The sequence below is a fragment of the Chenopodium quinoa genome, unplaced genomic scaffold (genome assembly GCF_001683475.1).
Source record: "Chenopodium quinoa cultivar QQ74 unplaced genomic scaffold, ASM168347v1, whole genome shotgun sequence".
NCBI lineage: Eukaryota > Viridiplantae > Streptophyta > Magnoliopsida > Caryophyllales > Amaranthaceae > Chenopodium > Chenopodium quinoa.
Genome location: NW_018743331.1, coordinates 2,144,721 through 2,157,481, shown reverse-complemented (window position 1 = coordinate 2,157,481; position 12,761 = coordinate 2,144,721). Strand labels below are relative to the sequence as shown.

The window sequence follows — 12,761 nt, the reverse complement described above, 5'->3', positions numbered from 1 at the left end:
ATGATAAGCATAAACTATAATTTATATTTTGAAATAACATATTGAAACGAATTCAATAAGATCCCGTAATATGTTTTTCATTACGTAAAAATCACAAAAGATAGCCAAAGAATAGTGTGAATAGTGGTAAAGTTAAAGCGTGTCAATTTTAAAAAAAAAATAAATAAAGTATTGAAAATTAAACTAGTAGCACATAATCCACATTTAGCTGAAAAGTATCAATGGAATTTCTATTACTATTGACTAAACTAGTACTAATTGTAATTTAATTGATGCAGCATCTACAAGAGGCACCTCATAATTTTGACAAACATAAAACTTTGTTTATAACCCATCACGCATGGACATGATATGATGAATGTCTGAGTAAGTGCAAAAAATTATAAAGCATATATTATTGTTGATAATACTCTTTATTATATTTACAAATAATTAATGGCCCCTTTCTGGGATTTTTTAATGTAAACTTAGTTCACTTGCAGAATGCAAATACATTTCATTATTTATATACACATACTGACAGCTAAGATACCATAAGATCTGCATCATAAAACTATGTTAAACACGGAGTAGTCTATCTGAATCAAGCCATACCTAATCAGCATCCTGATTACTGGAGGCTTTAGAACAGTCCTCTTTGCGAAAATGTGACCGGAGTCCTATCCAGCATTGATAGTAATCGTTGTCGAGGAAGGGTGACTCGAGAGCCCAAGTGCAAACTCGAGGAATTAGATATGATTCAAACATGAATGCCAGGGTATCAGTAATTTTGTACGGTCCTGCATTCTCCCCGCATGCAACGGTTGCCTGGAAGACATACAAATTTGTTAAGCTAAATGATGGGCAAGCCAATTATAGCAGACTGGAACATTTCTATCCAAAACTAAGTGTATTCAATCACAAAATCACCCGACTGTAGAAGAACACTTTTGTTTAACCTAACAAGTAAAGACTAAAAGAAAATAATAACAGGAAATTACGAGGTCATAATCTCATGGACATAATCGATAGTTATTAGTTTTTAAGTCAACTAACAACATACGTACATACCTCATAAGTCTTGGTATCAGGACCATGTGGAGTCATGCAGCTATGCAGACTTGAACCACCCGGGATAAACCCATCAGCCTTTGCCTGCATGTGGTTCTATAAAATTGTCGATATGAAAGACGTGACCACATAAGATTAGCGAGATATAACAGCCCAGAACAGACATAATAAAGGTAAAGAACTTGAATATTAATGTTAAGAATGAAAGAGTAACAAGGAAAGAGCCCTACTAAACACATACGAGTAAGATTCAGTACAAAAATCAATGGGCAATAAAAGTAGTGTAGCCAACTAGGGTAATAAATTAAAGCCTGTAGCCTTCAACTTTTGAATGTGGGACAACATATTTATACTTGTTTATAACATTTCCCCTTCAAATGTGAATTCATACACTCCCTCTTTAGCGACAAAAGTTTGAACATGGCACCCAAATCCTAAACATAACTCCAAGGAAAAGGCTAGAACTAGTGGTGTGAGATAAATCTCTTAGGTCATCACCAATAAAAGGGCCCTGGAGGCACAAGCCCAACAAAAACTACGTCCATCAAATGCTGTGAAAATATACAGGTATATCACTTTTTTGACATGGTGGGAAACAAGGGAGAGTGACAAGCCATAAATCCAAAACCAAAACCGACTGAAGTTCCATTACGAACAAATGAATAGGAGTAGGCAATTAGCGTTAACTGAAGGCTAGCCTTCAACTTTCAATGCAGAACTACATGGCTTGGAAAGGGGGGGGGGGGGCGGGGGGTGGGGGAGAAGAAGAGTGGGTATGTCTGAATTCAATTAATATAAGCCACAGCCAAATTTTCTACTAGAAAAACCTTTTTGCTCTCACAAGCTTCCATAACTTAGGTTTTCATCCTCAGGACAGTATATGCAGCATACTGAACCAGTTGAGAGCCCAACAGAGTAAAGATATTAAGACATAGTGTGAGCTAGAGAGTTAATACCTCGTAATTACCATAAATCAGTCCCATAAACTCGCTCATACAATTGCGATGATAATAAGGAGGGCGAAATGTGTGTTCCGCAACCAGCCACCTAGGAGGGAAAATGACAAAATCAAGTAAAGCCACACCAGGCTTATCTGTTGGGGCAGTAAGCACTGCAATACAAGAAGGCAACCATATTAAGGTTAAAATTGGACTCAAAGAAGTAGCTTGAGAGTTGAGACATTAAAAAAAGTGTATGATGGAAGAAATAGTTACCAACCTGTATTTACTGATGGGTCCCCGTGATCCACCAATACAGTATTATAGGGACAGAACTTGCTCAAATCATACTGCAAGCAGAGCGTGTAAGTAATGTGATAACTAGCTCAAGATATCAATTTTGCATAATCATAACACAGCGTTAAGCCAGAAATTCTTAGCTTATAGCTTCGATGGTGCACGCATAAAATATCATATATACAAATTAATAACCCACCTTATATGGGACATAGTTTCCATGCCAGGCAACTACATTGAAGGGAGAGAAATCCTGTTTGGCAGTAAATAATTCCCCACCATATTTTTGAACGATTATGTAATTTGGACAGGGAGTTTCCTCAAAACAAGCAACGGGAACAAGGAAATCTCTTGCAGCAGCTAGACCATTGGCACCTACAAGCAAACAAAAATGCCAGAAAGCTTTGATGGTACCTAATCTTCAAATGTAAATAGGTGCACGGTTTTTCACCAATATCGTGAAACTTAAATACCTATAGGTCCTAGATCTGGAAGCTGGAAATGTGTCCCAAATATCTCAGAAACATAACCTCGTGATGGACCATCAGGCAAGCTGACAGCAAAACGAAATCCTTGAGGCACTACAGCAACTTCGCCAGGAATAACTTCCAATCTTCCACACTCCGTCATGATCCATAGCCCTGATAAGTACGTAAACTCTTAAAAGTTGCACCTCAATGAAATATTGAAAGCACCAAGGAAATTCATGTTGTGTAACAGAAGACACCTTCGTTTTCCACAATTCATCTCACTTCAATGAATATAGAATGTTCATTCTTCAAATCCTAAAAAACCCTAAGCAGGTTTTTTCTTGATAAAATTGACTTAAAATAACTGAAACGTCTCTAGACAAGCATCTATAATACAGCAATAAAACATGATTAGGCTTTGTTTTTTCCCCCTGAAAATTACATTTTTTTAAATATATCTAAGCAATTATTTCCTCAATTTATTGTCCAAAATATGAGTTATTTTTAGTAACAAGTGACTAATAGCCCTGATTATATCGGAAAATTTCCTAGCATAATTTTTAGAGGCAAAAACAACAAGACCTTAATGTAATATGATCATGTGTGAACCGCACATCAAACAATGATGCATGAACAGAAAAAAAGGCACGCACTCCCTTTCTGAGGAACGAATAAGAAGTCTCCGTCAGCATTGCAGAAGGCATAGTTATCCATTGATTTGTTTGCAGTGTACCTACATGAGCAATTGCAATCTTGAGGCTTTGTTCTCCACTCACCAGAATAGATAACAAAATTGATGCTATATGTTCTCAGAAATCCACATTTCGTTACTGAATATCAGCATTTTATGTTTCACCGGCGCAAGTACTAGCTGAATCTACCCATGAGATGAACAAACTTGGAAAACAAGTCAGATAAGTAGATAACAATTACATCATTAACAAAAACATGGGTGAAAACGCTTTGATGATATCTTTAGACGATAGAGAACAGCCTTTTAAATTTCAATACTGTATAAGATGTTCATGAAAAGTTTTAGCACTTACAACCCTTTGTATAGAACACTTCGTACATACAGCCTTGTTACGAAAAAAATTATCACAGCTCTAAAAGAAATTTCATGTAATGTTGATGTTTGATATTTCATTTAATATGACCAATTATTCAATAAACAGGATTAAGTGGCAGGATAAAATGCCATAAGGTATCAAATTTAAATTACTTCTGTGATTTTAGAGCCGTAAATTACATAATTTTTAATACGCTGTAGTTGCTGAAGTGACCTATACAGGCTATGACTTATTTCCAAAAATCTTAAAACTTAATGTTTCTTTGTCAATACAATGTGACAGTCTTAAGCTCTATCGTAAGTGAAAGTGTTGATAATTTTTAAAGCCCAAAAAGAATGCAAAAACAATTGTTTCCACTTGGTCCTCTGAAGATTACACAGATGCTAACACTTAGTAATCTTAATCAACATTTGAGTATTATAATAAGATACCACAAGTAAAAACAAATGGCTATGAAATTTACCAGGCTCAGGGAGGCCAACTTTCTGGCACACATCTTCACCCACACTTATGCATTGTGTTTTTCTATCCTATAATTGTAATAAGGCAAAGGGGCTTGCAAAGAATAAATTTGGAGCTTTATAGACAAAATGACTGAAAGGAAGCAAATTACTAAATAAAGAGAAGAACGTGGAAAATGCTATAATTTTTAAAAATACCAATTACATGTGAACTGCATATCCATGACGGAGATAGGAACTGCCTGCCCCACAAATAGTTTGCAAACCATCAATAAAATTTGTTGGCTCTTCAGGAATATCTACAGGCTTCCACCGTAGTTGTGTTGGATTAGCAGAGCTGTTGGACTGGTTGAAATCTGCAATAAGTTTCTCATTGCCAGGGACACGAGGTTTGAAGGGCTCATGCGTAACTGATGGTTTGATACGATACAACCAACTGCCAAAGAAATAATTTACCCTCAATTCATGTCTATTGCCCAAAACAATCAAACGAGGATAAAACATAGCATTGTTTAATAGGCTGAGTACTTGAAAAAAAAATGCTGCTCAGTTAGCACGCACACATGATTGATCCTTTATGCACACACAATTCACCACCATGACAAAATGTAGTCATTCTATGCCTCACAAAGCATGAAAGACATTATAAGATAAAACATCCAAAAAAAAATGAAAACTTATTAGTTTAGAGCCATAAGAGGTGTTAGGAAAGGAGGCATAAGCTGAAATGTTTTTGTACCAAATTTTGCCCTTGACCAAAACCAACAACTTGATCAATTACAAAGTAGGAAAAAAAAATTGCAAACCATATGTTGCTTTATAGTTTTCAACAAATTTGATGATTAGCCAAACATTTCCAATAAGATTAGTAGCTAATAAAACTTTATTTTCAGCCTTCTACATGTCTTTTAATGTTTACCCAACTACTATACAGAACCTTAGAGGTCCCAAATATTCAAAATTCAATCTCCACAATCAAATAAGTTCATATTTCTAGGATAGAATAAGTAACAAAACAATTAGCATCTGGGATTATAGGAAATGTGAAAAACCTTGAACATAACTTAGTTCATAATAGAGTCTCACCCAGGAATGACAATCGATCAAAATCGAGTCAGATGGGACTAAACCCGAATCTGATCCATTTAATAATCGGATCATGGACTCGGATTCGAATTCGAATCTGCTTGATCTAAGTCCGAGTCCAATACGACTCATATTTTTAGCATCCGAATCCGATTTGTTTATTCAGACATCTGATAAAATCCGCCTCGTTTGTGTAATATACTAATAATTGCTTATTTTTTCTCTAATAAATTTCAGATACGGATCCGGAGTCGGGCTTTGCGGAAGGTCCAAGTTCAACCTGCCTCCTATTCGGATTTGGACCTATTTAGTCGGATTCAGATTATTTTTTAACGGATTCATAATCGGACTTTTCCATCGGATTGGTCAGATTCGAATTTAACTTGGATTGAATTGTCATCCCTAGTCTCACCATTGAAGCTTAAAACTAATTACAACAGAATTTCTTAACCCAAATTAAGCACCACTAATAACGATGACCTTAATTCTTAAAGCTTATCATGCAAAACTTTAAAAGTGATTTTTTTTTCATGAATCACAAATACTAATACCAACTGACTATTTGAAATTCCAACAATATATACACTATTCATATACTTCTTTCATTTCAACCTAACGGATACGTTTTGCTTTTTGACACGATTTACACTCTTCTTTGACTAATTTTTGTAATTTATATAAGAAAAAACAAAGTCACGAGAAACATAGTCACGAGAAACCTTGTTAATTTTAAGACGGTATTTCGAAAAATCAATACTTTCAATATTGTAAAACTTTAACTATTAATAATTCCACATAGGCACATATTTACGCTTGAATCTATACACAAACACGATACAAGAAGTGCACCACCAAAAAAAAAAAAAAAGTGTAAGAAACGTGTTGAAATATACTACTAACACTAATCACATATTCACATGTTTTATAATTTTTTAATATCAAATACTTGTGAAATGCGAAATTCATCACGTAACATGTTGTTAGATTGGAGTTGCAACCGAATATCGCTTACTTTAATTAAGAAAATTATCACAATTATCAATAGTCAAAGTTGTGCATTTGTAAAAAATTAAAAATCAAAGTATAGCAATTGTAACGAAACAGACAAAATATTCATAAGAGTAATTAAAGATTTAAAGATTGAAAAGAGGTAATTAAAAATAAAAATAGGAAAACACCTTCGGAGATTGAGCTTGCGAGGAGCAGTGAACGAAGTGCCGGAAATTTGCTCGGCGTATAAACCAAAGGGACAAATAAGGGGGTTGTTCTGTCCTTGTGGCAGAGCTCCGGCGATGGCTTCCGACGAAAAGTGGTTTCCAAAGCCAGGAAGGTACTTCAAATCCGCCGGAAAATCGAGAGACTCCGCCGTATTAACCACCTCTGACGCCATTGTTGTTGCTGCGGAAGAAATGATGCTTCTAGCTGAGTCAACAGAGTGATGAATATACGGGGTACCAGTATGAAAGTATTTGATTGATGAGTCAAACAGGTGACTTTTGGATATTGTGTACCCTTCCTTATTTCCCTCTCTATTTCTCCGTACTAAAATAACACAAATTCTTTATTGGAAAAATTATTCGAAATAATCTAATCTTTGAACTTCCGCCCATAATAATTCTACCTTTGTAATATTTTTAAATAATCCGACCTTTATACCCAATTCGCTTAAAATGATCTTAAGTGACTTTTAATCGGTTGATTAGGTGATTTTTTTTATTAAGTTTAATTTACACATGTCATCACGTGATTGGTCAAAAATAAAATAATATAAATTTATAAAAAATTTGATTTTTTAATGAAAAATAATAAAAATAAATAAATAAATTATTTTAAGTAAAAATAATAAAAAAAATATATTATTTAATAATTTAAGAAAACCACCCCACCAGCCAAAGCCACCCTCCCAGCTGCGGCGCCGCCTAACTCCCCGTCCTCGCGGCTCCAGTCACCCTATCCCTCAACCCAACGCCGGCGCCGCTTAACCCTCTCCCCTAAACCACCAACACCCCAGACCCTCCCCCGAAAACCCAGGGATGCACCGGCAACTCAGCGACCAATAACCATCCCCACCCTCAATGTTAGAAAACCCCGTCCCGAATCCGGCACCTCTGTCGTTACCCCGTCACGATTCCAGCCTCCCCCCCTTCCCTTGCCCCGATTCCGACCTCCTTCCCCTTCCCCCGCCCTGATTTCGGCCTCCCTTACCTTCCCCCGCCCCGATTTCGCCGCCCATACCACCGGCAATAGCGACGACGATGACTTAATTTGCATCGCGAGCTCCGATCTCACGGTGGATGGATGCAATTCGACAGATATTGGGTGGTTGGGGCTGGGGATATGGGTGGCTGTCGCCGGATTATTTTTATGGGTGAATGTGATGGTGATGGTGGATCGAACGCCGTCTTGGAGGCGGTTGGCGGTGGAGAAGAAGCTGCAGGCTGGGTAATTTTTTTTTATTTAAATTTTTTTATTTTTTTGCATTTTTTTTAAAGGTTTTTCTTGTTAAATTTTTAAATTTAACTTTTTTTTAGAAAAAATTTTGACCAATCACAAGCCGTCATGTGTCAGGTAACCTGATATAACAAGTTACATAACCGGTTGGGACCATTTTGAGCTGATTGAGTACAAAGGTCGAATTATTTAAAAATAACCCAATGGTGTGATTATTTTTAGCGGACGCCCCAAAGGTGGGATTATTCCGGACAATTTTTCCTTCTTTATATATGCGGTCAGCCAACATGGGGTCACCTCGTTAGTGTTACAGGGTATGTAGGACCCTACTAAACCAATACATCGACTCTGAAACAAATGTAGTTGGTGGGGCTCGAAGTTGTGACCTCAAAGTTACAAGATGAATTCCACACCAACTCTACCAAGCTTACTTGGTTTGCTTACTGTTGTATGATGTATTGGGAATGAATCAGGGTATAGATCTCGAACCAATGACACTTCTTCTTGTTATCTTGTGAGCGTAGCTAATATATGATTAGTGAATCATGCAAATACTAAATCCGCTTCTTATTATTTGCAACTTTAAATTAAAATTTGATAGTAAATATTAATTAAATAGAAAAGGATAGATATACATATGATCCCATAAGGAGAAGGATAGAGGGATAATTAACAACTTAAAAAGAATAATAGTGGGGTCTTATTAAATTAATCAAGTGGGGTCTTAATTAAATTAATCTCGATTTTAGGTTTCAAAATATATATTTTTCATATTTTTTTGTGCTTAACTTGAGATATTTTAATTACTCCGATACAATATTGAACCGAAAATTGTGCAAAAAGCAAATGGGATAAGCAAAAAAAATAATTTATCTACTTACAATAAAAAAAAATAAAAAATAAAAAAAGTTTTTTTAAGAATTTTTTTTTTAAAATCAAAGGGAAAATTGGCTCTAAATAATCTCAACTATTGCTTTCTTTTTAAAGTATTTGCTCTCGGCACCACCAGCTTTCTTTTTACCCAAAAATTGGCAAATTAAGCAAAAGACCAAAACGCCTTGATGTCCAAGCATGCAAAACAAGAAATTTACCTACATCAAGGCGATTCCGGTCATTTTATGCCAATTTCAACCCCAAATTTGATCCAAATGGACCAAATTATCCCCAAAAATTTAATCGAGCAACTTTTGTTGTTCGAAATGAAATACACAAACTGTGGCATTTGCTTGCAAATAAACTGAGGGTTTTTGTCTGTTTTTTTCCAATTTCGACCTCAAATTTCCTCTAGGGTCAAAATGATCCCAAAAACCATAATTTAGATATTATTCATGGCTTAGAAATGAAGCACACATAACGATGCATTCCTTGCACGCAATTTGAGGCTTTATTTTATAACATAAAAGTATTAATTTAATAGATTTGAGCAGAATATTCCCTAAGATTTCCATTCTAATCACCGGTATATTATTTTGCACGTTGAATAAGTGGTGATGCTAAGAGCAAATACCTTAGATGTTAGGTCGTATTATTTTGCACAAAAAAGGGATAGTTAAGATTATTTAGTGCCAATAAATTAAAGGATGAGTATTATTGCTAATGTATCAAAAAAGTGTATCCAATTATGTCAAATGTGGGTTGGGCTTTATATGTGTCACATGTGTTTTGGTGGTACCACGTACCAGTGTTATGTTCCGTGAAGTTAAGAAATTGTTCTTCCACGTTAATTTTTATCATTCTATCCTCATTCAAACCAAAAATAGATAACAACCCAACAAGTTACAAGACGAAAACGTCATATGTATGCATTGTTGTTTTGCTCCATTCGAGTAACACACGTTATAAGTCACATTTCTCACTATAAGCCCCCCTAACAGGCCCACAATATTTGGCAACCGCAATTCCATCCATACTCAATTCATACAGCATAAGTTTTCAATTTTAATCACTATCCTCAAGTTTTTAAAGAGTTAAATATAAAACAAGAGACTCAATTCTTGCAAAATGTGAAAAAAGGGGACTCTATTTATTTTACAGAGGGAAAAGGGACTAGGCTAGAATAGGTTTGGATTTTCGGTGGGTTTTAATTAAATAAGGGAAAGAATTAAGTCCCCTTGGTTAAAGAATTGAGTCCCCTTGGTTAAACAATTGAGTCCTTTTTTTTTTTTTTTGTAATATTTTAATTTAAGACCAATCAAAAATAGAGTCCCTTCCTCTTTTTGGAACAAAAATAAGGCATAGAATTACAATTTTATTTTCTCCATCATCTTCGTTCATTACATCCTCAACCTTCCAACTCCACATCTATACTTTTATTTATTTTATATATTAAAGAACGTTCCTAAAATGTCTATGTGCCACCTATATCATTTCTCGCACTAGCATCATGCCACGTCATCATTTAACATCTTCATTTAATGTCATGGTTAACTAAAAAATGCATACAATGAGGTTTGAACACTAACTTCAAGAACAAAGCTTTTGTGTTGCTGTTGCACTTTCTTAATTTCAAACGGCTATATTTTTAAAACAATCAGTAGGAATGATTAATGAAGGGATTGAATTTGTCTGGTTTAATCAAGACAATAATGAGGGGACTCAATTCTTTACAAGGGACTTAATTTTTCTTGGGTTAAAGATGAGTTAAGTCACCTGAAAATACCCCCTACCACCGGAAATTTAACACCAATCCCCTTTTTCTCTGTAAAATAAATGGAGTCCCCTTTCCCCATATTTTGAAAGAATTGAGTCCCCTATTTTATACTTAATTCGGTTTTTACATGGTTAAAAATAATTACAATCTCCCTACATTTTATATTATTTTCGTAATTGAAATTTTTTTGTGAGACAAAATTATTAAAATAAGAAAAAATTTATATGAAACGGAGAAGTTAGTAATTTATTAAGAAGTGCACTATCATATCACTAATAAATAAAGCCGGTCCCGCATCCAGGCCACGAGACAACGACACTTGGCATTTCAGTTTTTCACTAAGTGTTGAGCCACGTAGACGACAAATAGATATTACTGTGATTAGATTAGATGTCACGTTAGATTAGATTGGATAGATTTGTTTAGGTTAAAAAAGTATACATAAAATAATTTATAATTCTTTTACAAAAAAACTTATCTTTTTATTGACAATAGAATTTTACGTATGACAACATACCACATATTATAATTAATATAAATATCCAATTAACATTAGAATTTTACTCCTACACAAATTTGAATTAGGTATTCTTCATATTCGGTTGTAATTTTTTTTTTTTTTTTTTTGGTTGTATGTTTGTGATTTTGTTAATGAAATTAAAGAAGTCAAAAACTACTAAAATTAGGACACAATAGAAAATGTACAATACGAGGGAATCTTGAAGTGAATTCAGATCAATGTCAGCAAGATCTTAGAACTTTACGAGTTTTTCACTTAAAAAGCATTTTAATAATTCTATTTTTTTTACGCTAATCATATTATTAATATGTTTATTATTCTGCATTATCGAAATGGTTTATTTGACTATATTTAACATTCAAGCCAAAAAGTTTATCCTAAAATTTTATCAAAAATCCGGACATCGCCCAGGCATAAAATTAGTAACTAATATATAAAGCTAAACTTTTAGCCACGCCACGAGACAGCGACACTTGGCGTTTTAACTTTTCACCAAGTGTCGTGCCACGTAGGCAACAATTAATTATTAGTATGACACGTAGGATAAAAATGTTGGATATATTAAGATAGATTTTGTAAGATAAACAAATTTAGTTAGGAGTTTTATTTTCAATAAAATTTGTATAGATTTTTAGGATAAAATTGTTGGTTTAGAGTTTTATTTTCGATAAAATACCAAAATTTTATATGTACAAATTAAATTATAACCCTTTTAAAAAAAATTAAATTATAACTTTCAATAATTATTATCTTAATAAAATTTTTTTTTATCATAATATTCGTGTTAAAGAGTTCTCCAAAATAAATCAATTTATGATATACTTTAAACATTATAACTCATAATTTTATAAGCAAAAATACTATATTTTTTATTTACAAGTATGATTGTCAAGTGATTATTAACCCATGAGTAGAAAATTCAAATAATATAGAATTTTTCTCATATATAGTGTATAAATCTATAATATATATTGCGATCTTACAAAAATCATTGGTATCCTATGTCAAAATATCCTAATTAAAAAGGATATACACCTGTTACATAACAATGTTTGTATCGATGATATGTTTTATAATTTGGCACATGGATACAAAATTTATTTAAAAATTTAATAAACAAACCGGGTATCGCCACCAGAATTAAAATTCCAAATAGGCAATCGCCTTTCAAAAAAAAATAAAAAAAATTCTTAAAAGTCTAGTAGCCAAAGACTTACTTTCAAACTGAGTATTTTGAATAAAGTCTAGGAATACTCAAATTGTTAAATGTCAATGAAACAAAAAAAAATTAAACTACTCATCCGATTATGAACATTTAAAGCAACAAATGTTTCAAACGTGGATAGATTTACACATTATGGATAATGCCTTAATTATTTTATAAGTAGCCAATTAATATAGAGAAAATACAAGTTTATAACCTTGATAAACAAGAATTGTTTATCAAGGGGTGTATATGTAAATTACATCTTATGTTGGTTAATTATTATTTTCTCTCTTCTCTTTCAACCTTTTGGTATTTTCTGATTTTCTCTCTCTCCTCCTTCAATCTTCAATTTCAATGGTGGAAAGTACACCTTTTCACTATATGACGTCGAACAAGTCGAAATCAACGGAGGGAGAAAAACTAATATACCCTATGGGGTTAACCACGCCCATTATTCTCATTTTGTTATTTGGGTTTTCGTTTAATTCCGGCGGCGAAGTCGTCGGAAATGGTGGTCCAAAGTCGAATTTAATGGAGGAAGGAAAACTCAACTACCCTTTA

The 12,761-nt window shown here is 33.8% G+C and overlaps 1 protein-coding gene across 2 annotated transcripts; it reads right to left on the bottom strand.

Moving 5' to 3' along the window:
• Window positions 1–367: 367 nt before the first annotated feature.
• LOC110737740 (homogentisate 1,2-dioxygenase-like) lies at window positions 368–7,123 on the bottom strand. Of its 2 annotated transcripts, none has more exons than XM_021918076.1 (9): window positions 6,551–7,122; window positions 4,492–4,722; window positions 3,409–3,488; window positions 2,759–2,926; window positions 2,485–2,660; window positions 2,269–2,338; window positions 2,007–2,161; window positions 1,051–1,146; window positions 368–807 (listed from the first exon to the last, which is right to left on the bottom strand). In XM_021918076.1, exons 1-9 carry the CDS (start codon window positions 6,760–6,762, stop codon window positions 595–597), a joined length of 1,401 nt encoding a protein of 466 aa, XP_021773768.1. In that variant the 5' UTR covers window positions 6,763–7,122; the 3' UTR covers window positions 368–594. The 2 variants fall into 2 exon arrangements, with proteins under 2 accessions (XP_021773768.1, XP_021773769.1); XM_021918077.1 differs by having other exon boundaries at window positions 595–807; window positions 1,051–1,134; window positions 6,551–7,123.
• Between the last annotated feature and the right edge of the window lie 5,638 nt (window positions 7,124–12,761).

What these genes read in the sequence shown, in the direction of transcription:
- LOC110737740 (XM_021918076.1), bottom strand. Translation starts at nt 6,762, where the DNA reads ATGGCGTCAGAGGTGGTTAATACGGCGGAGTCTCTCGATTTTCCGGCG. An exon ending in TCCAGATCTAGGACCTATAG is followed by an intron (nt 2,661 to 2,758) that starts GTATTTAAGTTT and finishes GTTTGCTTGTAG; the next exon opens with GTGCCAATGGTCTAGCTGCT. An exon ending in GAAACTATGTCCCATATAAG is followed by an intron (nt 2,339 to 2,484) that starts GTGGGTTATTAA and finishes CTCTGCTTGCAG; the next exon opens with TATGATTTGAGCAAGTTCTG.